General features: G+C 40.1%; 1 protein-coding gene across 1 annotated transcript in view; it reads left to right on the plus strand.

Annotated features, from left to right (window-relative positions):
- The window catches only part of LOC132821592 (protein SNORC-like), a 28,537-nt gene extending 6,233 nt beyond the window's left edge, over positions 1-22,304 (plus strand). The window contains exons 2-3 of the mRNA XM_060834264.1: positions 15,028-15,201; positions 22,162-22,304. Of these exons, the coding sequence (XP_060690247.1) occupies positions 15,028-15,201; positions 22,162-22,271 (284 nt within the window). The 3' untranslated portion in view covers positions 22,272-22,304. The remainder of the gene's footprint in view (positions 1-15,027; positions 15,202-22,161) is intronic.
- Positions 22,305-25,455: the final 3,151 nt, after the last annotated feature.

The following is a 25,455-nucleotide window of genomic DNA, read 5'->3' on the forward strand; positions in this document are numbered from 1 at the left end:
CTGCAAAATAACTGTAGCCATTATTCACAGTCCTTGTGGAGATTTGCCGAGCTATTGTTTTCCTGACCTGAAGACCTTTCCAATGCAAAGAATGTGAATCAGATTTGCAAACTTTCGGAAACAGCATTAATACAAAGGGTTCAGCCTTTCTTTGGTTTGATCAATGTTTTAAACTCTCAGGCAATTTTTTTTAAAATGCAAACTCAGTGTTAAGAACTTGTGCTCAGGTACCACTCAGAAAGTTGCATTTGAAAGTTTCCATGTCTAAGTTCAAATAAAGGGATGGTCAAGATACTAGAGGCTCCCAGGATCTGTATAGGTAGACTCCATCTTTCACTGCTAGTTTCAGGACAGAAGGAGAGGAGCTCATCTGGATAATGGGGAATCTGTTTAAGAGAGAAATGAAAAGATACAAGAGGAGCGTTTTCATAGTTCACCGATCGTGTTTCAAGGAAAACAAAACCTTTCAAAGATGTGAAAAGTGGTGTTTTGCCATTCAGTAGTATTCAAGTTCAGGGATGAAAATTCACCTTGTGAGTACTACTTTTTCAGCTGTATGGCCTGCAGTAACACAATGGAGCCGTCAAATGCTTGGCCGCTTTTATATTTTAATAGATACTTAATTATCTGGCGTGGAATGGACCAATTTTTATACTGTCTTCTGACACATTACTTCAAATACAGTGCAAATATAATCATCAGATTTCTATTGCAAGGACAGACCCTGGAAATAGAAATTTCTAGCCTGGTAGAATGTTTTACTAAATTTTTTTTGTTGTCCGAGAGTTTCAAATATCTGGTTAAATCAAGTTGCCCATAAAGATGTCAGTCCATGTACAAAGGAAAATCTCTGTTTGGCGGGAAGTCTAACAAGGGCTGAAATGCACAGTCAGGGTATTGAAGTTGCTGAAAGTTAGCATTGGTGAAACTGTTTACTGTGGGACAAGCAAAGCAGTTTGGGAAACTTTTGGACTTTTTGGGATGAGGTGGATCATTGGAGAAAGGGCTATGTGGGTTAGCTGAATACACAGGAAAGGGGCCCACATATTCTAGTATGTTTCCAGCCTTCAGGTTGAATCTGATTTACTCAAATAGACTAGCATATATTGTAAGTATATTTTCTTTTGGGAAGTGTATAGAAGTACCAACTGTGCTTTGGTAATTTTAACATTCTTGGTTTCAGACGTCTCATGCTACACTGAGTTCAAGAGCAGCAGAACTGAGCCTCTGTTTTTCTAGTTCTGCATCTGATGGCCACTGTGTGAGTGTGAAATATGTTGAGGTTTCCAGCCTGTGCTGAGGAATCTAGCTTCAAGATGTTAGACAACCTTTGCCAGGAACTTGGACAGACCTGCTTTTGTCACTCAGTCTTTCATTCTGGTTCGCAGCTGGACTGAACAAACAGATAAACAACTCGGTTTACATGTCTGCACTAAAAATAAGAAGGAAAAACTGATAGCATGCCAAGTAGCTTGCAATTATTTTGTCCATTTCTAATCTGCTAATTTCCCCTTCTGACTCTCTTTTATTACCCTTTGTACAGTGGGGTACCTCCAGGTGAAAGCACAAGGAAGATTAGTGCCAAAAGAGAGAAGTTTTTTTTGTGATTTTTTTTTTGCTCTGTCCCAGTTATAAGATGGAAACTAATGTCACAAAGTCATAGAGTTGTACAGCACGGAAACAAACCCTTCGCTCCAACTCGTCCATGCTGACCAGATACTTGAACCCAATCGAGTCGCATTTGCCAGTATTTAGCCCATATCCTTCTAAACCCTTCTTATTCATATACCCATTCAGATGCCTTTTAAATGCTGTAATTCTCCCAGCTTCCTCCACTTCCTCTTGCAGCTCATTCCATACACACACCACCCTCTGAAAAAGTTGCCTCTTTGGTACCTTTTAAATCATTCCCCCTCACCTTAAACATATGTCTTCTCATTCTGGACACCCCTACCCTGGGAAAAATACTTTGTTTATTTATCCTGTCCATGCCCCTCATTATTTTATAAACCTCTACAAGGTCATCCCTCAGCCTCTGACGGTCCAGAGAAAACAGCCCCAGCCTCTCCCGATAGCTCAAACCCTCCAACCCTGCCTTCTTCATTACTCTTTCTACCTGTGACTCCACTTCCAAGGAGCTATGAACCTGCACTCCACAGTCTCTTTGTTCAGCACCACTCCCCAGGACCTTACCATTAGTTGTAAAAGTTCTGCCCTGATTTGCCTTTCCAAAACGCAGCACCTCACCTTTATCTGAATTAAACTCCTGGGTTTTTCTCCATATTGCTAATCAATTCTCAAAATGAATTATATTCTAGATGTCATATGTGTAGAATTGATAGTGTTTCTTTCTAAGTTTCCCAAATTACACTCTGCATATGTAATACATAAACCCAGATAATAGTGACACTTCTCAGTAATGTCTGTTCACCTTTCATCCTACCAGTCGATAATCTTAGCTTTAGTGAGTTGCGTCATGCTCTTGTTCACTTTTGGGTCAATTGTTGCTGAGTATCAGTTGCATACCAGTGCTTGGATTGGATGTTTCAAGTTTCTTGGCTTGGTTTCTGGTAAAATCTATCTCCTTTATGCCATCTTCTCCTTCACTTCTCCCAAACCTGGTCTTTGGTAGTATTAGTGTCACTCAGTGAAGGAACTGATCAGAATTGACCTCTACTACGTTGAATTGAATGACCTCCTCTGGCATAAGGCCTAGTAAGTGTGCCCCTGTCACACCATTTTCTTTCATAGAGTCACAGTCATAGAAACATACAGCACAGAAACAGTCACTTCAGTCCAACCAGTCTGTGCCAATCATAATCCCAAACTAGACTAGCCCCACCTGCCTGTCCTGGCCCATATCCCGAGCCTATTCATGTGTTTATCTAAGTGTCTTTTAAATGCTGTAACCGTGTCTGCATCCACTACTTCCTCAGGAAGTTCATTCCACATGCGGACTACTTGCTCTGTAAAAAAAAAAAATTGCCCCTCATTTTAAAATCTCTCTCCTCGCACCTTTAAAAAATGTGCCCCCTAGTCTTGAAATTCCCCACCCTATCTATAACTCTCATGATTTCATAAACTCTATAAAGTCACCTCTCAACCTCCTATGGACTGTGGATACACACTGCCTTCATCTGTTCTCCATCAGAAGTTGTACTGCCTGCCACTGAAAAGATTATTTCATGCAGACAGTCAAAAAGCTTGTTCCAAATGGTCAGTTCCATTATTTTGCGAATGCCAGTACTCCTACTTGAGGGTCTTTCACTTTGTCAGAACAAGTGTCAACGGTTAAGACCATAACACCACAAAGACTGTTCTATACCATATTTGAAATGAAATCTGGAGAAAAAGAGTCAACATGCCTCTCACCTTTGTTTTTATAAAAAAGAAATGTTTTCCATTCAAGACAAATCACTGTTACTAGCCCACACAACCCCTGGTGAGTCTTACCAACTAAAAATGGTTGTAATGTTTCCAGAAGTTTGAAATTATCACACTGTTTTATGCAGATAGAGGAGCTGACATCAATGTATTCTCCAGATCGCGCCATGTCCTGTGGAATGACACATTGTTTGTTCAGTACACTGACTAGTAATAAGTAATTTGGCATTCTGGATACTTCGGTATACATATGCATAACAATTTAGCTTCTTACTCATTTTGAATGACATAGCAAGATAGCATCCCTCTTTATTTAAAAGAAATGTCTCTATCTGACAATCGAATTTATTTAGTGAATGCAGATCTCCAGAGGCAAAATATTACTTCATTTGTATCGAGCAAGTTAGACTAATGAGTTGTTTCTGTTTTTGACATTTGCTCTTTGTTCCTTGAAGAGCTAGTGTCATTCCATCGTGTGTTTGATTGGAATCTTACTTTAGTCTCAGACCATCAGCGTAGATATGTGATCATTCTTTGATACTGACATTGTGGAGATGGACTGCATTAGATATGGTTTTACAAGGGTTCAATGGGGGGCATCGTATGGTTACAATAGTTTATCAACTGTGTCTAGTGTAGTCCAGAAAGCAAGAGCATACACCTTGAGTGGCACAATTGATGTCAACAGCATAAAGGAACATGTCAGATATGGATGTTGCTGTGTATGTTGCAAAGTGTCGGGATAGCATTTAGCCCATGGCATTAGTCTATCAGCCAATCTTCTTCGTGCACTTCTTCTTTGTCTAAACCGGACCGGAAATCGCCTGTTGAGAAGGAACATTTCAATAACTCTCATGACTCAGGACAGGTTTAGAAGCAGACCAGTGTTCTGCACTCTATCATAGGCAACTATAAAGTCTAATAACATGATGCCTGTCTTTGGGTTATTTTGGAAGGGATTACTGATGGAAGTAATGAGTGCCAGAATGTGATCACATGTGCTGAACATGGTCATGTGCTCAATCCCTTAAGAAAACCAACTTGGCTCACATTAAAAATGGCCTCATATCCAGAGTTATGTGCTTTAGATATATCAATATAACTGTTACAGTCATTAATGTTTCTGTACATATCGTGATTAAATGAAAGATTAACAATTGACTTTTATAATTAAACTGACTGCGTTAAAAAGTCTTTTGTACTCTTTTCTCAAAAACATTATGTCTGATATGGGCCTCTGATTTGTGGATTCGATATACACTGCCCTTGTGATAATTTGGCACACTGTTCAGGTAATGTGTTAACAACATCAGGAGCAAGATATAAAAATGTTGTTGATCTTGCATTTCCTGGTGGCTGTGTTGTTCATGTTGTCTTGTATGTGTTGTCAATGTGTTGTGCTGATGACCTTTTCTTCATTACCAGCTGGAATGTAGGTCAAGTACAGACTCACTTTCCTCTCATCTGCTGACCTCTTTGGTCAGATGCAAAGCTTTGGAGTTTCTGCTTGAGCAACAACGCTAATTGGATTCTAGATTCACAGGATTGGATCCTGTACATGTTCAAGGACTTAATATGTTTATTGAAGTCGTAGACGTGTACAGCACTGAAACAGACCCTTTGGTCCAACTCATCCATACTGACCAGATATCCTAATATAATCTAGTCCCATTTGCCAGCACTTGGCCCATATACCTCTGAACCCTTCCTATTCATGTACCCATCCAGATGCCTTTTAAATGTTGCAATTGTACCAGCCTCCTCAACTTCCTCTGGCAGCTCATTCCATTCATGTGCCACCCTCTGCGTGAAAAGGTTGCCCTTTAGGCCCCTTTTAAATCTTTCCCTTCTCACTCTAAACCTATGCTCTCTAGTTCTGGACTCCCCCACCCCAGAGAAAAGACCTTGTCTATTTATCCTATCCATGCCCCTCTTGATTTTATAAACCTTCATCAGGTCACCCCTCAGCCTCTGAAACCTCAGAGAAAACAGCCCCAGCCTATTCAGTCTCTCCCTATAGCTCAAATCCTTCAACTCTGGCAACATTCTTATAAATTTTTCCTGAACTCTTTCAAGTTACACCTGAATTGGAAGGGGACTAACAGGGAGATTTGCTCGAGGATTTAAACTAGTAAGGTGGAGGGAAGGGGTGGGACCCAGGGAGATAGTGAGGAAAGAGATCTATCTGAGACTGGTACAGTTGAGAACAAAAGTGAGTCAAACAGTCAGGGCAGGCAGGGACAAAGCAGAGAACAAAGTAGGACTGATAAATTAAACTGCATTTATTTCAATGCAAGAGGCCTAACAGGGAAGGCAAATGAACTCAGGGCATGGTTAGGAGGATGGGACTGGGATATCAAAGCAATTACAGAAACGTGGCTCAGGGATGGGCAGGACTGGCAGCAAAATGTTCCAGGATACAAATGGACAGAAAGGGAGGCAAGAGAGAAGGGGAGTGGCCTTTTTATAAGGGATAGCATTACAGTTGTACTGAGGGAGGATATTCATGGAAATACATCCAGGAAAGTTATTTGGATGGAATTGAGAAATAAGAAAGGGATGACCACCTTATTGGGATTATATCATAGACCCCCTCCTAATAGTCAGAGGGAAATTGAGAAACACATTTGTGAAGAGATCTCGGTTATCTGTAAGAATAATAGGGTGGTTATGGTAGGGATTTTAACTTTCCAAACATAGAGTGGGACTGCCATAGTGTTAAGGGTTTAGATGGAGAGGAATTTGATAAGTGTGTACAAGAAAATCTTCTGATTCAGTATGTGGATGTACCTACTAGAGAAGGTGCAAAACTTGACCTACTCTTGGGAAATAAGGCAGGGCAGGTGACTGAGGTGTCAGTGGGGGAGCACTTTGGGGCCAGCGACCATAATTCTATTAGTTTTAAAATAGTGATAGAAAAGGATAGACAAGATCTAAAAGTTGAAGTTGTAAATTGGAGAAAGGCCAATTTTGACAGTATTAGGTAAGAACTTTCAAAAGCTGATTGGGGGCAGATTTTCACAGGTAAAGGGATGACTGGTAAGATGTTGTGAAACTTGAATAGGCTCAGAAAAGATTTGCCAAAAGGATGTTGCCAGGGTTGGAGGACTTGAACTAACAGGAGAGGTTGAACAGGTTGGGGCTGTTTTCCCTCAGGTGTCGGAAGCCGAGGGGTGACCTTATAGAGGTTTATAAAGTCATGAGGAGCGGAGATAGTATAAATAGACAAAGTCTTTTCCGTGGGTTAGGGGAGTCCAGAACTAGAGGACAGGTTTAGGGTGAGAGGGAAAGATATAAAGGAGACCTCAGGGGCAACTTTTTCATGCAGAGGGTGGGACATGTATGGAATGAGCTGCCACAGGAAGTTGTGGAGCTGGTACAATTGCAACATTTAAAAGGCATCTGGATGGGTATCTGAATAGGAATGGTTTGAAGGGATATGGGCCAGGTGCTGGCAGGTGGGACTAGGTTGGGTTGGGATATCTGGTCAGCATCAATGAGTTGGACCGAAGTGTCTGTTTCTGTGTTGTATATCTCTATGATTCTAAGTTTCACAACATCCTTCCAATAGGAAGAAGACCAGAATTGCAAGCAGTGTTTCAAAAGTGGACTAACCAATGTCCTGTACAGCTGCAATATGATCTCCCAACTCCTATACTTGGTGCTCTGCCCTGTAAAAGAAAGCATACCCTGCACCGCCTTCACTATCCTATCTATCTGCGACTCCACTTTCAAGGAACTATGAACCTGCACTCCAAGGTCTCTTTATTTAACAATACTCCCCAGGATCTTACCATTAAGTGCATAACTCCAGCTCTGATGTGCTTTTTCAAAATGAAGCTCCTCACATTTATCTAAATTAAATGCCATCTGCCACTCCTCAGCCCATCTGATCAAGGTCCCGTTGTAATCTGAGGTAACCTTCTACTGGGACATCTGTGAGTTGTCTTATTTCTCTTGGCTGTTCCCACAATATATCTTGCTTGGCAAACTTGGACTGCCTGGTATTTAGTTCTATGGGTGGTTTCACATTGGCCTTGTAAGGTATTTTTTGGAATGACAAGACAAAGTTTGTCTTGTCTCTCAACACTGTACGAGGATTGTCTCAATCATCTGGACACGTTTTCTGAGAAACCATGCCCCCTTAGCTCATGTGATGATGAGGGAATGATGCTTAACCCACGCTGCACAACAAATTCCTTAAATTCTCTGAACATTTATTGGGTTCTATTGTCCCATATTTCTCTTCCAGGAAACCGTGCTTTGAAAGCAAAACGTGCTGATGACCCTGATTGTTGAAGCACCTAGTTGATACAAGAGGACTTTGAATAGATTGCAACTATGTGATACCATTCTAGATGGTGTATGGATCAGTTCCCAATGTTTGGAAATATTTGAAATCAAATTCTCTTTCTGCTGTGAATTTGTATATCTCTGGTATTAATTGTGTGGAGACACCATATCTCTTTGATGATATTTGTCATGTATAGAACTGATCAGGCTCTGAATTTATAATTCTCCATTGCATGTGGCCTTCATATATCATCTGGTGAAGTTCCCTCCATATAGTTTGGCTCTAATTATTCTGGATCTGACAACAGAACACAGCTGGTCAGGAATTTCAGATGAAGGGCTCACACCCGAAATATCGATTCTCCTGCTCCTCAGGTTTGACTTTGGCTGTTTATATGTGCTGACTTTCTCGAAGGTTTTGTCTGGGCTTTTAGATGTCAGCCTCATGTATGCTCCAGCTACTGAAACAACTGAAACCTTTCTGTGCTGCCCAGTAAAGAGAGTACCAAGGCCTTCCTTCCTCACTGACTTAGAAAGGTTCCGAATATTAACTTGCGCTATTGGCTACAATTTTCAAACGCCTCCACAACATCAATCTGCGAATTTGTTCTGTGCTGAAGCTACTTATTCATCACCTTAGTGATGGCAATTTCACTTTCACATGATTTTGACTTTCTCTTTCCCTCTACCAGGTTTCAGGTTGCCTTTCTCATACTAATTCAGCATTTATTTTGTTTGTAATGCTTGGTTTTAGCTCACATATCTTCTGATGTATCTTACAGTTCCTAGAGTTTAGAAATAGTCAACACGTTTAGACACAAATACTGGAACTGATACTGAATGTATTTCACAAATCTCCCCAAGCTGTAGAAATGGTAGGTTTTTAGTTTGGTACAGAGCCTGTTGTGCAGTGTAAGTCATGTGCTGACATGAATATGCACAGGACAGTATAGTTCCTTAGTATTCCAATATATTATCAATTCACAAATGTGAGGCACATTGTTCTTCTCAAATGACTTTTGTTTTGTTTAAACATTTGCAGGCAGATCTATTTTATAACGCAATCTGACTTATTCTGCTCATTGTTTGGTGTTGGTGTTGAGAGGAGGGTGGTGGGGCTACAGGATGGAAGGACAAGGTGGGGAAGTCAGGATGGTACAATGCATTTGCACCTGGGCAGTCTAAAGCTCGTGTTGGCAGTGTGGGCTTGTGCAATCCCCATTGTGTTGAAAGAATGTGCTGTCTATTTTATGATATTGCATGGCAATGTCAGCAGGTGGCACTATTTCACCATCAAGAACCAGAAAATATAAGACCGTGGAAGTAAGGCCATTCGGCCATTGTGTCCACTGTACTATTCAGTCATGGCTCATGGACATTTCAACTCCACTTACCTGTACTCTCCCTGTAGCCCTTAATTTCTTGCGAGATTAAGAAATTATCAATCTCTGCCTTGAAGACATTTAACGTTCTGGCCTCCACTGGCAATGAATTCCACAGGCCCAGCACTCTCTGGCTGAAGACATGTCTCCTCATTTCTGTTCTAAATTGACCCCCTCTAATTCTAAAGCTGTGCCCACAAGTCCTAGTCTCCCCCTCTGGTGGAAACAATTTCCCAGCGCCCACCCTTTCTAAGCCATGCATTATCTTGTAAGTTTTTAGTAGATCTCCCCTCAATCTTCTAAATTCTAATGAATACAATCCCAGGATCCTCAGCCATTCATCGTATGTTAGGCCTACCATTCCAGGGATCATCTGTGTGAATCTCCGTTGGACACGCTCCAGTGCCAGTATGTCCTTCCTGAGGTGTGGAGCCCAAAACTGGACACAATGTTCTAAATTTCGCCCAGAGCTTTATAAAGTCTCAGTACCACATCACTGCTTTTACATTCAAACCTTCTTGAGATAAATGACAACATTACATTTGCTTTCTTAACCACGGACTCAACCTGCAAATTAACCTTTAGAGAATCCTGGACTAGCATTAACAGATCCTTTTGTACTTTGGCTTTATGAATTTTCTCACCGTTGAGAAAATAATCCATGCCTGTGTTCTTGTTTCCAAAGTGCAAGAACTCACATTTGTTCACATTGAAATTCATCAGCCATTTTTTGGACCATTCTCCTAAACTATCTAAATCTTTCTGTAGCCTCCCCACCTCCTCAGTATTACCTTCCTGTCCACCTAACTTTGTATCATCAGCAAACTTTGCCAAAATGCCCCCGGTCCCTTCACCCAGATCATTAATGTAGAAAGTGAACAATTGCAGCCCCAACACTGAACCCTTTGGGACACCACTTGTCACTAGCTGCCATTCTGAAAAGGAACCTTTTATCCCAACTCTCTGCCTTCTGTCAGACAGCTAATCCTCAATCCATGTCAGTAGCTCACCTTGAACACCGTAAGTCCTCATCCTTACTCAGCAGCCTCTCGTGAGGCATCTTACAAAAGGCCTTTTGGAAGTCTAGGTAGATAACATCCATTGGGTTTCCCTGGACTAACCTACTTGCTACTCTTCAATGAATTCTAACAGGTTTGTCAGGCATGATCTGCCCTTACTAAATCCATGTTGACTTGCTCTAATTCAACCCTGCATTTCCAAGCATTTAGAAATCTCATCCTTAATGATGGATTCTAGAATTTTACCTGCAAACGAGATTAGGCTAATCAGCCTATAATTTTCCATCTCGATCCTTTCTTGAACAAGGGGATTACAACAGTGATTTTCCAACCATTTGGGACTTTCCCTGACTCCAGTGACTTTTGAAAGTTTACAACCAACGCCTCCACTATTTTTTCAGCCTCCTCCGTCAGAACTCTAGAATATAGCCCATCCAGGCCAGGAGATTTATCGATTTTTAGTCCTTTTAGCTTTTCAAGTACTTTCTCTTTTGTAATTGCTGCCATACTCAACTCTGCCCCTTGACTCTCCTTAATTGTTGGGGTATTTATCATGTCTTCCACTGTGAAGACTGACACAAAGTATTTATTAAGTTCTTCAGCTATTTCCTTATCTCTCACCCTGCATCAATTTGGAGCAGCCTCTCATTTGTTTCTTATGGATTGAAAGAAAGTTTTGCTATCATTTTTAATATTAGTGGCTAACTTACCTTCATATTTGATCCTCTCCTTCTTTATTTCTCTCTTTGTTATTCTCTGTTTGTTTTTGTATTCATCCCAATCTTCTGATTTCCCAGTGCTCTTGGCCACTTTATAGGCTCTCTCTTTTTCCATGATGCATTGCCTGACTTCCTTTGTCAGCCATGTCTGTCTGATAACCAACACCCTCTCTCCCCCTGCCCTCCGCCCACCTCCACCCCGCTGGATAATCTATCTTTTCTTTGGAATGAACCTCTGTACTGTGTCCTCAGTTACACCCAGAAACTCCTGCCAATGTTGTTCTACTGTCTTCCCCACGAGGCTCTGCTTCCAGTCAATTTTCATCAGTTCCTCTCTCATGCCCCTGTAATTACCTTTATTTAACTGTAGCATCATTACATCTGATTTTGCCTTCACTCTTTCAAACTATAGATGGAACTCTACCACATTAAGATCTTTTTTAAGGTCTGGCTCATTAAATAGCACTAAGTCCAGGATAGCCTTCTCGCTTGTAGGCTCCATCACAAGCTGTTCCAAAAAGCCATCCTGTAAGCATTCCATGAATTCCCTTTCTTTGGATCCACTGGCAATATTATTCACCCAGTCCTTTTGCATATTGAAGTCCCCCATGATCATCGTGACCTTAACTTTCTGACCATACCCAATTTCTGTACCAGACTTACTTTTAACAAGAAAATCATATTCTCTATGCTATACCCACCTTAAAGAAAGCTGATACATGATGTTGAGAGTGCTTCAGACTATAATCAGGTATGGTCAAGATATAACAGAATACAATTTGTTGCTTGTAATATACTTTGAGATCATGTTATTTAATCTCAGCTAAATTGTCAGATCTGGTTAGTACTCCGATGGGAAACTGCTGGGCTTCTGTTCTATTGTGGTTAACATGTTTGCTGTTCACATTGATTGAAGACAGACAGTACTAGAAAAGAACAATCTGACTGCTATGTATGTATGTGAAAGATTCAGCAAGTACCTATTTTCCACATTGAGTTCAGTTAAAAAGCAACTGTCATCATTATTAAGATTGAATGCATTGATGCATTAGCATCACAAATATACTTGCTTGCAAGAAAAGTACTCGACAATGAATGATTGCTTACCACTACTATGAGGAGTAGGAGTGTCTATAGGATTTCTATAGAGATGTCCATGTGTGTATAAACTTTATTATTGAGTAAATGTAAATCATTTGCATGAAATAGAGACCTAACTGCAGCACATTGCAAAATAGATCCGATCTGGGAATACAGATGGAGAGCTGAATCCTCTTTAGGTTTAAATTGCAGTTTCTCTTGTTTGAATTATACAAAACATTGTCGGATGATCATTGGAATGGAATACAGGGTTGGCAATCATTTTAAATCACTCTCAGCTCACTGATTGAACTGCAGCAAAGATGTGGGTGATGATAAAGAGCAAAGCAGTAAGACTAGCTGAAAAACTGAAAAGTTAGCACAAGGGTAATGGGCTGAGTATCCTCCTTGTGTGCAATATATGTTAGTCCATAAGATCTCTTCGTATATCAAATTCGAACATGGTGGACTAAAAGCAGTGTGGGTCTTGAGATCCAGGCTTATTTCTAGATTTACTTCTAGATTTCATACAGTTATCACATTTCAGTAGTATAAGATGTTATTTTGATTCATTTTTATAACTACATGAATAAGAACAGTGTGGAGGGTTTGTGGGTCGAGTGCAGGCAAGTGGGACTAGTTGAGTTTGGGATTATGGTTCGGCCATGGACTGGTTAGACCAAAGTGTCTGTTTCTGTGCTGTATGACTCTCTATAAGAATATCCAACTTCCAGTTTCCTGTTTCTCATGTGTATTTCTTGATCAACCATAGGTGGCATAGTAAAATGATTTATTCCTTTAATTCGAATTGTTCCAAATGTGGTTTACATCAGATTATGTACAATATAGTGAACGTGGCATTATGGTTGTGAGGGACTTTTATCAGAAACCAAGTTTGTGGATGACCTGGGAGACTGACTCCAGAATGGGGCTGCACCTTGACAGAATTGTATTTGTTCACCAGCAAATTAAGCTCATAGGAACAGAATTTCAAACTGCTTAACACCATCTACCAAGTATGAGAGTGTGAATGATGTTTCCTGGAGTGGACTGAATTTTGGCCAATAATTCTATGGGCAATTTACATTGTCGATGAAAGTATTTGGAGTGATTGAATGGCAGGAACTCTTTACCCCAGAAACAAAATCAGAGCATTAGGACAGACTGGACAGAGGTCCTTAATGTAATGAAGGAATTCAGTAGGGTGGTTGTGAAGAATTATTTAAAATTGATGAGTTCAGAACATGAAGTCATAACAATAAGGGTCTGGACTTTCCAACGGCCACATAATTCTGAAGTACAGATGAGAGTGCCAAATTGGGACCCCATAGAGTCCCCACCATAACATACACAGAGCAACCCTTCTAAATTCTTCTTTTAAGTTGGAGATTCAAAGACTCTATTGCAGCTAATAATTACTCAGGAAGGATTAGAATGTTAAACACCAACTAACCATTCAATTGACCCAAAACTTACCTCTCATCACCTGTTCTCTCAAAATGACACTTCCTGCAGCCCCCTAACACCCATACCTTGAGTGCCACACCAGTGCTACCCTAGGACCTGAACAATGCTGTACTCCCAAACCCATTCCCTCCATACCTGGGATTCAATGACCACGCTCCTCCCCAGTGCAGAACTTGACACCTTTCCAATGCCTCCAGACCTATGCCCACCCCTCCCCTGTCCCCCACTCCTGGACTTCACCAACTTCCTCCACTGGCAGACCCAGTGCCCCTTCTGTCACCAGCACAACTTGCCCCTCGCAGTTCCAGGATCCGATGACTAATGCCCTCCCTCCAGCCCGGGAACAAATACCAACCTCCTCTCACCCCAACCCCAAAAGATCCAATATCTGACAACTACCTGACTTACATAAACGGCATCACTTTATGGTATTGCAGGACAATTTGATTTATCAAGAGATCTTATGGATTAATGTATATCGCACATAAGGAGAACTCCCATTACCCATGCTAACGTTACCCCATGCTAACGTTTCAAATAGTTTTTCAATTAAACTTGCTGCTTTGCTCTTGACATCTGCCACATCTTGTACCCTGACACCCTGCCTATCTGGCATCCTTTGGCATGCATACCCACTTGTCATTCAACTCAACTGGCTTTCTAAATCCTTGGCACTTTACCAACCTGGCACCCTACCTTCCAAATGCTGTTACCTAATGTACTCTGCCTTTCTTGGGTGCTGTCAAAGTGAATGGTGAACTTTATAGATTTCAGAATGCAGCAACTGACTGCAGTGAGAAAGGGATATGGTTTGTCTTCCTTCTACCCTACAAGGGAGCTATCAGAATAGAAGGGTGGTTTTCCTTATGTGAAGGACCCCTGAAAGGAATATCCTGTCACAAATCTGGACCCTTTTATTGTATAAAAGGGAATTCTTCCATTCTTCAGAAAACCTGAACCAAGTTACCCACTGACAGGTCAAATAAAGAATTGAGAGAGAATTTATTGAAATAGAAAGTTGGAATGCATTGACACAGACAGTGGGTGAAGCAGATTGTATTAATGAATTCAAAAGGAGGTTTAATGGGAAAAGGGAATGGACCATTATTGAACTTGAGTGTGTAGAGGAGGCTCATGTGTAGTTTAGGATGAATGTTCTGCTCTTATGTAATTCTACATGATTAATTCTATGTACAATTGATAAAGGGATTCAGCAACTTAATTGCTGATGTGTTTTGATTAGCTGCCCAGATGCATTAAACTCGTTTTAGAAAAATACAGTGAGCCAGCTCAGGGGCTTCTGTATGTGTATTAATTCAGAGGGGAAAGTATAAATTTTAATTTACCACTCAGTGCATTACAGGGAGATTAACTCTCTTCGTGACTAATAAGCAATTCTGAGACGTACGCATTTGAACTTAATGAACATCAAGATACTTAATTTCTACACTGGTTCCTACCAATCAAAACAACTCTGTTTACAAAGAGACATTTCTCCTTTTAAAAACTGTGTGTCATAAGTAAAGTTTTTTTTTTGAATGATTATAAAATGTAAAGGTAAGTATGTTTGCCAAGTACAAATCAGTGGTAGCAGGCACTTTTCAATTCAGCAAGGTGAAGGTTTGAGAGAAGTTGCATCTTTGAAATGTTAAACTGAATTTGTGAAAAAACTGTGGCTTGCAGGTCTCGCTTCAGAAGTACAGGGACCTCTTGTTCTGGTCCCTCCTAATGAAGCCTTGGAGATATCCTCAGGAGGAGGTGCGGTTGAGACGGTTACTCCTGGAAACTCTGTAGAAGATAGTTCAATGACTTCAGATTATGGATATTTTCCAGATGACTCCGAACCCGTGGAGAGAGGTAAGAATAGGAAATCATCATTCACATTTTTAAAATTGATTATTCGTTGTAATAAAAGCAAAACAAACCATGCACACAGGAGACACAAAGTCAATTTTCTTTTGTCTTGCACTTATCAGGATGAGGAGTCAAGACACCAGTCTTGAAGAAAGAACACCAATTTGTCTAGCATGAGGAGTGAATGCTGACTTGTTGGGCTATCATTGGTGTGGAGACACAACAGTTAACTGTCAATCTTAATTTGCTAATCAACAAAGTAGACTCTGATTGGTCAGGATGTTGCCATGGGGGTTAAAGCAGAGATTTGCAGTCTTCCTGACCCCTTTTTCCTATTAAAAATGTGTAATATATATATATAAAAGTTCCTTTTGCCTACATGAAATGGGGTCCTCTATATTAATAAATATAGCCTCTAGCATGTATTAGTACATCAGACTGTGAGCTCAACTGGTAGACTTAAACTTGTTTCCTGTTTAATTCTTAGCACGGTCTAAATTATTTAGTAAATGTTGCCCAATAGCAGAATCACATCTTAATGTTGGCATTCTGAGGTTTGCAAGTGTGGCTTGGTTGAGGATAAAGTTAAGAATCACACAACACCAGGTTAGAGTCCAACAGGTTTATTTGGAAGTATGAGCTATAACCTGTGGTGTTGTGCGATTTTTAACTTTGTCTATCCCAGTTCAACAGTGGCTGCTCCACATCTTGGTTGAGAATGATTGAGCCTTGCCTGCTGCAGGACACTTTTCACATGTGGAGTTAAATGGCAGTAGTGGGGGGGGGGGTGCGGGGGGGTTGCGGAAGTCGCTGTGTGGGTGGCGTCAGCACTGACGTGGGGAGGGGGGGGGGGGGGGGCGGAGTGATGTCACGTGTGCTTTTCACGTGGTCTAACCCAGCATCAAGCTTACATGGTGAACGGATGACTGTCCATATTCATGGGGTTGCCAGTAAGACTGATCTTGGAGTGCATGGAGTAGCAGAAATTTCAGCTTGTATATCAACGAGTGAAACACATGCTGAAATTGGATAGTTGTAGTGAACCCATTTTAAAACTTCTCAACTGATACATCAAGAATAAGGAACTTAACTGATTGAACTCTTGAAATGGAACATATAAACACAGGATAGAGGTTATCAAGCTGTACAAGGACATTCTTTGATGCAGCTGCAGATTCAATGTTGCATTAACGTCATTCACTTTTCAAATGTATGCAAGGGGTAGGAGATTAATAGTCATTTAATCAAAGAAACACTTCTCATGGTTACCATCTTGTGTAATAATGGTGACCCTGATCAAATTATCTCTGTCTGTGTATCATGAATATTCATAAAAGGGCAGCTGGCCGTCACTTTTGACCCTGAATGGTGCCCAGTCTTACTCAGATTGCTTGGTAGGAGAAGGTATCTCAAACATCTACAGACAACGTGAAGTTAGCTGTCTTGCAGTAAGCCCAAAAGTGAATATCTCCACTAATAGGATGCTGCCATCGTGCCAAAAAGCACGTTTTATCCAGCATAAATGAGTAATGTGATATATGTGTTTCAGTACCAGTGTGATGGCAGGTATACAGGCCAAACATCTACCAACTGGTAGCAACACATCCTGTTCAAAATTCATAGAAGGCAGCAAGGGCAGCACAGTGGCTCAGTAGTTAGCATTGCTGCCTCAGCACAAGGATCCCAGGTTCGATTCCAGCTTCAGGCGACTGTCTGCGTGGGTTTCCTCTGGGTGCTCCGGTTTCTTCCCACAGTCTGAAAATGTGCAGGTCAGGTGAATTGGCCTTGCTAAATTGCCCATAGTGTTAGGTGCATTAGTCTGAGGGAAATGGGTCTGGGTGGGTTACTCTTCGGAGGGTCGGTGTGGACTGTAGGGAATCTAATCTAAAAAGCTGATTGTGCTCAGTAAGTCAGTGCTTTCAAGACTCAGAACATCATGTTCAATATTAGATATGATTCTGCCATTGGGCAGCAGTGATCTGTGCCACAAGTGACACAGGAAACCCGGTAAGCTTGCAGTCTGATATATTTACATACACCATATATAATAGGACCCACTTTGTTATAAGTGAAATGAATTTGTATGAACATTGCATATTTTTCATTGGAAAGAAGGTTAGGGAAAATGTCAGTCTGTGTTCTACTCCCCATGGGAACGCCTTGACCAATCTGAGTCTACCTACAAACAGTTAAGTATTTTATTATATTTCTGTGTTTAAGTTGGTTAAACTAACTAGGGCTCTTTCCTCATGTGGTTTGAATTAGCATTCCTTTTCCAAGACTGCTTTCTTGCATCCTTATCCTAATGAGTGCAAGATGCATGGTTTTGACTGTATGTCTCCTTTTTGCAATGATTATGTTCAATATTAAGAAGTGAAAGTAAGATACTGCAGATGGTGGAAATACAAAATAGAAATAGAAAATGCTTGGGAAGCTCAGCATCTAAGGACAGAGATACAAAATTAACGTTTTAAGTCCCATATGACTTCCTTGGAACTGAAGAGAAACATTTTAGCAATATTTTAGGCTGTTCAAAAAAATGGGGGAATGGTCAAGTAGAACAAAAAGGAAGGAAGGGCAAGGCGGGTTAGAGAATGGAATGGTTAAATGGCAAATATGTCACTGGGAAAAAAAAAGCAAAGTTAGGTGTTGTTGTAAAGTTACAGGTATTAGTCTAGCGTAAGTGTCAATGGTAGAATTAAGAGCTAATCTGTCTAATGCCAAAAGCACGAAACCAAGAAACATGCTGGCAATAGGCAAAAATTACAGTGGACAAGGAGGCTGAGCGGTGATAGTATAGAGGTTTATAAAATCACGAGGGGCATGAATAGGATAAATAGTCAAGATATTTTCCCTGGGGTGGGGGAGTTCAGAACTAGAGGGCATATATTAGGGTAAGAGGGAAAAGATTTAAAAGAGACCTAAAGGGCAACATTTTCACGCAGAGGTTGGTGTATGTATGGAATGAGTTGCCAGAGGAAGTGGTGGAGGGTGGTACAATTACGACGTTTAAAAAGCATCTGGATGGATATATGAATAGGAAGGGTTTAGAGGGATACAGGCAAAGTGCTGGTAAATGGGGCTAGATTAGTTTGGAATATCTGGTAGGCATGGACAAGATAGACCAAAGGGTCTGTTTCTGTGCTGTACCTCTCCATGACTCTATAACTCAGTGTTGATCCAAAAGGCTGTAAATTCTCTGAATGGAAGATTAGATGGATTTCCTGAAATGTGCATTCAAATTGAAGATTGAATTATGAGCATGAGACTAAAATGCAGAATTACAATGACAAACAAGCAGCAAGTTGTACGGTGGGTACAGACTGAGTGAAGGTGTACTGCAAGACAATTACCCAGATTGTGTTTGGTCTTCCCAATGTAAAAGAAACCACACTGTGAGCAGTTAGTAATGTAAACTATGCCAGTCATAATGAAATGCACTTTGTTTCAGAGCCCACACATCTTTATGGAGTGCATTGCTGCACCAATTGTCATATTGCTGCGGTTAGGCATGAGTTTGTATTAATGGAACCTCACTTCTGTGTTTCAAATCTTATCTAGGCCAGCAGCTAAAAAAAATTGCCAGATTGCAGCATGTAAAAGTGAATCTACGATGTGACCTTGTTAAATTATGAAGCTGAAGATGATTGTGTTGATACTTGTCTCGAATGTGGATCCGGGGATGGATTCAATCAGTAACTGTTAATAATAAAAGAAATTCTGATACAATCTCTGGTGCAGATAGTTAAAACAGAGTTTGCTTGTTGAGTAACCGCACTCTCCCGAACACACGTGCTGGCACGTGTAAACTGAAGCCCTTTGAATAAACATTGTCACCAGGCCAACAATTCCTTCTCTCTTCCAGACCACCACATCTGGTTGAACCATTCTGTTTATAGCCATGGAATGCTATTTGATCTCAAGTTAAGCTTTTCAGACAAAATCATCTTCATCTCAAGAACCTCTGTTGCCTTGTCCTCTCCACGTTTGCTCCAGTGCACCTGTCACTGAAACTCTCGCCCAGAATGTTTGCCAGCCCCATGATAGACTACTGGAATGTTTACTGGGATGGCCACCATTCAGTGCCCTGGGTTACTCTCAGGCCCTAGGATACATTAAAAATTCTACTGTCTACATTTTTTCATGTGAATGCTTACTTGGCCCTTTGGTACCCAGCCTCAATGTTAAAACTCAGATTTTTTTGTTTAAATTCCGTCATGGTCTTGCACACACTCCACTCTGTTCTCCCCATCTGTTATTTCTTCCTGTCCTAAAACCACTAGCATTCATTCCCATATTTTGATGCGCACAATATTTTTATTGCTATCTTGAGAGACCCCTTGATGGGATTCGAATATTATATGCTGGTTAAAATTGGAGTACCGTAAGTCCTCATTATTTGCTGAGAAGCTTTTCTAAATTTCTACAACTTTTATTGTTTGGATTTAGTAACATCTAATTCAGTGATCTTTTGCAATGTACTAACAGTAAGTTTGTGGATTTCAAAGTTAGCAAGTAGAAATGATCAATTTCAGTTCCTTTTTTGATAATTCAGTACCAAAGCGGAGTACTCAGCTTAGATTTAGAATGACTAGATATTGAAAAAAAACTGCTTCATTTATTCAACAATATGGCTCGACTTCAACCTCAGGAAAAAAAACTCCTTACGGTATTCATGTGATTTTTTTTTTAACTTCACTTCAACATCTTGCCAATTTACTGTTCAATTGGAAACAGTTTGTGCTTCCTGTTTTACCTGATGGAAACTGTTAAAATTTCCCTAAACCATTTTTACGCAGGTTCTGAAAAATTAGCACACGGTGAAGACTTTATTTCTCCACTCTGTGCAGTTGCAACCTCAGGGCTTGGAAGTGTAAATCTAAGCTTCTGCAACACTCGGTCCTACGATTATTACCATCAAGGTTGTAAATGATCATGTTTTGCCAACACACTATCAGTTAGAGAGACACACTGGTGTTAAAGGCACATCAACATGTACATTTCCACAGAATCAACATGAATAATTTTGCAAATTTACATATCTAGCGCAAATTGTACAATTACCTCTGGTGTTACAAGATAAGGTAGTAACCTAGAATAATAAATTAAAAAATAGTAGAGAATAATAGTCCACAATTTGCTGTCAAAATAACACTGGGGCTAATGGTGCTCAATTAATTATGGACAAATGTCATAGATAGAGACTAACTACTTCTACCTCTGTGGCTTCTCCAACTTTGTTTCAGCAGCTTCAGACAAGAGCAGATGCAAGGTTAAAGTAGAAATGTAAAAGTTACTGTCAGAAATATGTTGCTTAGTTTTGTGAAGCCAGATATAAACCTTTAAAAAGGAATTTCATGGAGGGAAGTTCCTTCCATGTTAGAAATAAACTGAACTCATGAAAGAAAGGTGTGTTGTCCAATTCACCCCACGTACTGTTTAATAATGTCATATGTGTTAATGCCGACCCTGACAATGAAATTATACCTTATGAACTTTGAAATTTCACTAATTCATGTTTTAATCATAGATTTTTTTTGTAAAAATAGGCTTTTATTTTATGTTTTGTTTGCGTTCTTTTCTTTGAATCCAGTTTTTCTTTCTCTCTCCATATTTCTTCCATTCCATTTGGAATTCATTCATTCGAATAGAAACTTGTCTCTTTGTGTTGTTGATTTCACAACCCCGAAATCAGCTTTGTTAGAGACATATACAGTTGTTTGCCCAGTTTCTCCGGCTGCAATGTCATCAGTTCTTACTATCGGCATCATTCTTAAATATGCCATGGAAAATCAAGCTCATGTCAGCCACCGTGCTCCATTAACTCCAGCAGTTAATCATGACCCAAGATTTTTGGAGTACTAGACAAGGTATCCCTGGAATCTGAATGAATTTTGAATGTAGTCTTAGTACTAATAGCAGAATAAATGACACAATAAATAAAATTATTGATCTTTCTATATAAGTAATAAAAATACAATATCTTTCAAATCGCTTGATTTGGTGATTACAGTGAAGAGTCAAGTATAGGAGAGTTAGCTTAATTAAGATTGGTTTGCAAAACTGTTGTTATCTAATTACAAATACGTAATATTGCAACAATAAAAAGATGATGCACATGTTCCCTGTGAGTAATAACATTGTCAAAATGATGAACAGTTCTATTGCTCTATTTGCCTGAGGAGAAAATAATTTGGCGACACAGTTTCCAATTAAGATAGTACTTCTTGAAACTGCCTTTGCTGAGATTACTTTAGGTGTTTTATCAACTGGAATTGGGAAGGGATTTACAGTTTTCCCCCAGGGCAAATTCCTTTCAAGAGTACTGAAGTGATGAAAATAACCTTTCGAACTGAGCTTGCTCAAATCTTACCCCTCATCACAGAGAAGTATTGACGAGGTGGGATATGCAAAAGTCAAAAGAAACAACTTAGAAGTGGAAGGCGGTCAGAGAAAGTAATTCATATAACAGTGCCAACACTGGAAAAAAAAACATTAATGCAATAATCCTCTAAGTCCAACAGCTTTATCATTATTATTGTTTCATGTACCCGTTCGGGCTCACTGTATAACACTCTGAGTGAGAAAGTTTTGGGTTCAAACCCCAGATAGGCGAACACTGTGATGGGGAACTGAAAGAGTACTTCGTTGTAAGAGGTGCTGTTTTTTTAGATGTAGTATTAAACCAATGCCCATCTGTCCCCAGATTAAGAAGATTGACCTGCCCAATATTTTGTCTCTCAATCAACATCTGAAATCATATAAATGTAATGATTTGGCTACTTGTTAGAGTCCTCTGTGCACAAAACAGCTGCCACCTTTCTGACATTACAACGTTGACAAAGTTTCCAAAGTTGTTCATTGCCTGTGAAGCACGTTGGGGTGTCCTAACACTGTGATAGATGCAAACTAAAGGCATGTTGTTTCGTCTATGCTAAAATGATGCTTCCTTTTGTTTTGCAGGATCACTGGGACCTGGGGCAATATCCGCCATTGTAATTGCTGCAGTCCTTGGAGTGTCTGTATTGTTCAGCCTGATCATAATCACTGTGAGAAAGCTGTCAGCATCTTAGGCTCAATAAATGGTTAATAATAGACGCTGCTGTTACTTACTGCCTTTAATTTTTGTTTTGTTAATTGAACTAACCCAATTACTTTTAGATCATATTGCTTCAGAATGATATTTACATAGACAGTAACTATCAGAAGGGTGCAGGTGTTATAGATTTAGTAACACAAAAGATGATTAGGTATGGAGGAAGCTCAGCAGAAACCACCTTGATGTGTAGAATCCATGTAGAATACAAGAATTTGAGTTCATTATTGTTAGATTAAGTTTTGTTTTCAGTCGTGTTAACGACTTCTTAGTAATTTCCTTTACTGGCTGAGCCTTTGTTGCACAATGGCCATTCCAGTGAAGCTGGATGAATTATGGATTTTGTAATTGTTTTCAGTCTCTTAGACTTGCTTTCATAGACCCGTATATTCAATCCATTAGTGTTATAGTGAAACTCTTCATACAGAAAGATTTCTTAAATGCCAATATTATCTTCATTTTCCTATTGACCTGCTTGCTGTATAAAAGAAATATAATATAGAATCACCACAGTGTGGATGCAGGCCATTTGGCCCATTGAATCCATACCAACCCATCTCACCCAGGTCTATCCCATCTCTGTAACCCTGCTTTTCCCGTGCTAATCCAGATAGGTTGTACATCTCTGGATACTATGGGCAACTAAGCATGGCCAACCCCCATCTACATACCTTTGGATTGTGGGAGGAAACCCACACAGATACAGGGAGAATGCACAAACTCCACACAGACAGTCACCTGAGACTGAAATTGAACCTGGGTCCCTAGTGTTGTGAGGCAGTAGCACTAACCACTGAGCCACCATTCCACCCCAGAACAATTTGGTGCTTATTAATACAATACCAAAATTAGCATTCACCAGATTCATTAACCTGATTTTCAAGGACTATGCAAAAATAAACGAATCATTGAATGCACCATCTGTTTGATGGCTGTGCTTTTTATGATGTATCAGAAATCCTTCCATATTTATAAATCTTTCCATGGTGAAGCCCTTATTTCAGACAGGACTTAGCAGAAACTTTGAGATGAGCTGAGGTACTTCCCTGAAATTTCAGAAGGTTGAACCTGTCTAGAGTGTCATTGATAACAAGGTAACACGTTGCTGATGAACAGTCTTTTTTCAGAGGAAATAAATGCCACTTTCTGGGTGCTTATGACGCCGCAATAAACCAAAATCACTGTCACGAACTTGTGGCTTTCCAGCCTACTATTGGCAATTAAGTAATCCACAGGATCAGCAATGGTTTCCTCAGGAGGGAAGGCAGGTTGTGCTGGGGAGGATAGAGCTCTTCAGATTATCTCCCTGATTGACCCTATTTCTTCTGTGTGTCACTTCCCTGAAGAGATGGTTTGGCTGCAGGTAAGATCCTGGGGGTGGGAACGGGACAGTATGGTAGTGGGCATAGGAAATGTCAAGTGTCCAGTTACAATGCTTCAGTCAACACGAAGAGAAGGCAGGTTTGAAGGTCTATTTCCACTCGTGATTTTTGGACGTTGGTAAATATTGTTTGATATAGAAGTAAGTGAGCAGTAAAGATGCTGATTATACGCACACTAATTATGTGACATGATTTATAATTAATTACCTTTTATAGGGTTAAAATGTCATCAAATCTGAGAGCAAATCTTGATGACTGTGAATGCCTCCCTGTACAACAGCAAATTTCTTATGCAGTAATTTGTCAACTTGATTACTGTATGTAAGGTGACATTGTTTCCAAGTACAATGGGAAGATTAAACAGAGCTGTCATGTTACCTTTATCATCAGTATATCATCATTCTTTTCAAGTAACTAAAAACTAAGTAATTACTTACTTTCTGACTTATGCCTGCCTTCTATATATGTGGTGCCATCTTTGTACTTCATCCTGAATTAGTTCTACTTTCCTTTCCTATTCCTCTGGATTCTCTTAGAGTCATAGAGTCAGAGAGAATACAGCACAGAAACAGACCCTTTGTTCCAATTCTTCCATGCTGTCTAGATATCCTAACCTAATCTAGTCCCATTTGCCAGCACCCGGCCCATATCCCTCCAAACCCTTCCTATTCATATACCCATCCAAATGTCTTTTAAATGCTGCAATTGTACCAGCCTCCACCACTTCCTCTGGCAGCTCTTTCCATTCATCCACCATCCTCTGAGTGAAAAAGTTGTCCCTTAGGGCTTTTTTATATCTTTCCCCTCTCACCTTAAACCTATGCCCTTTCGTTCAGGACTCTCCCACCCCAGAGAAAAGGCTTTGTCTGTCTATCCTATCTATGCCTGTCATGATTTTATAAACCTCTATAAGCCTCCAATGTTCCAGGGAAAACAGCCCCAGCCTATTCAACTTTCCTTAAAGCTCAAATCCTCCAACCCTGGCAACATCCTGCTAAATCTTTTCTTAACCGTTTCAAGTTTCACAACATCTTTCTGATAGGAAGGAGACCTGAATTGCACGCAATATTCCAAAAGTGGCCTAACCAATGTCCAGTACAGCCGCAGCATGACCTCCCATACTGTGACCAATAAAGAAAAACAAGGCAAATGCCTTCTTCACTATCTTATTTAGCTGCGACTCTACTTTCAAGGTATTATGAACCTGCACTCTAAGGTCTCTTTGTTTAGCAACACTCCCTAGGACTTTAACATTAAATGTATAAGTCCTGCCCTGATTTGTTTTTCCTAATTTCTCTTAACAGCTTTTGTATGAATAACTGAGTTATATCATTACATTAAGCCATCTGATGTTGAGATAGTATCAAACCACTTTGTGTATTCCCATTAGATTTACAATGTTTACTGTGTGGACAGAGGTGAATACCCCAGTTAGGTATTCCACTTTTCTAGTACCACACAATTGTTACTGCAATGCTGTTAATCTGCTGATGAAAGTCTCTTTACAGAGTTTAAAGCAGCATCTATTCCCAGGTGGGATATGTAATAGATCTTCCTGTTGTTGCATACCTGAAATTAATTTTCCGCACGGTGCTCAGCCTGTCAGCATTTTAACATGGATTGCAATATTGCTTTGTGGTGTTAACCTGACATGACCTTGCTCCTGGCCACCAAACTGCTTCAGGTCTCCAATCTCTCACTATTCTCATTTACCTCTGGCTTCTGATTTCCTGTATATTCTGTAAGTCTTCTTCAAGTAGCTTGTTTCCATTCCAAATC

This window comes from Hemiscyllium ocellatum, chromosome 13, assembly GCF_020745735.1.
Source record: "Hemiscyllium ocellatum isolate sHemOce1 chromosome 13, sHemOce1.pat.X.cur, whole genome shotgun sequence".
Lineage (NCBI taxonomy): Eukaryota > Metazoa > Chordata > Chondrichthyes > Orectolobiformes > Hemiscylliidae > Hemiscyllium > Hemiscyllium ocellatum.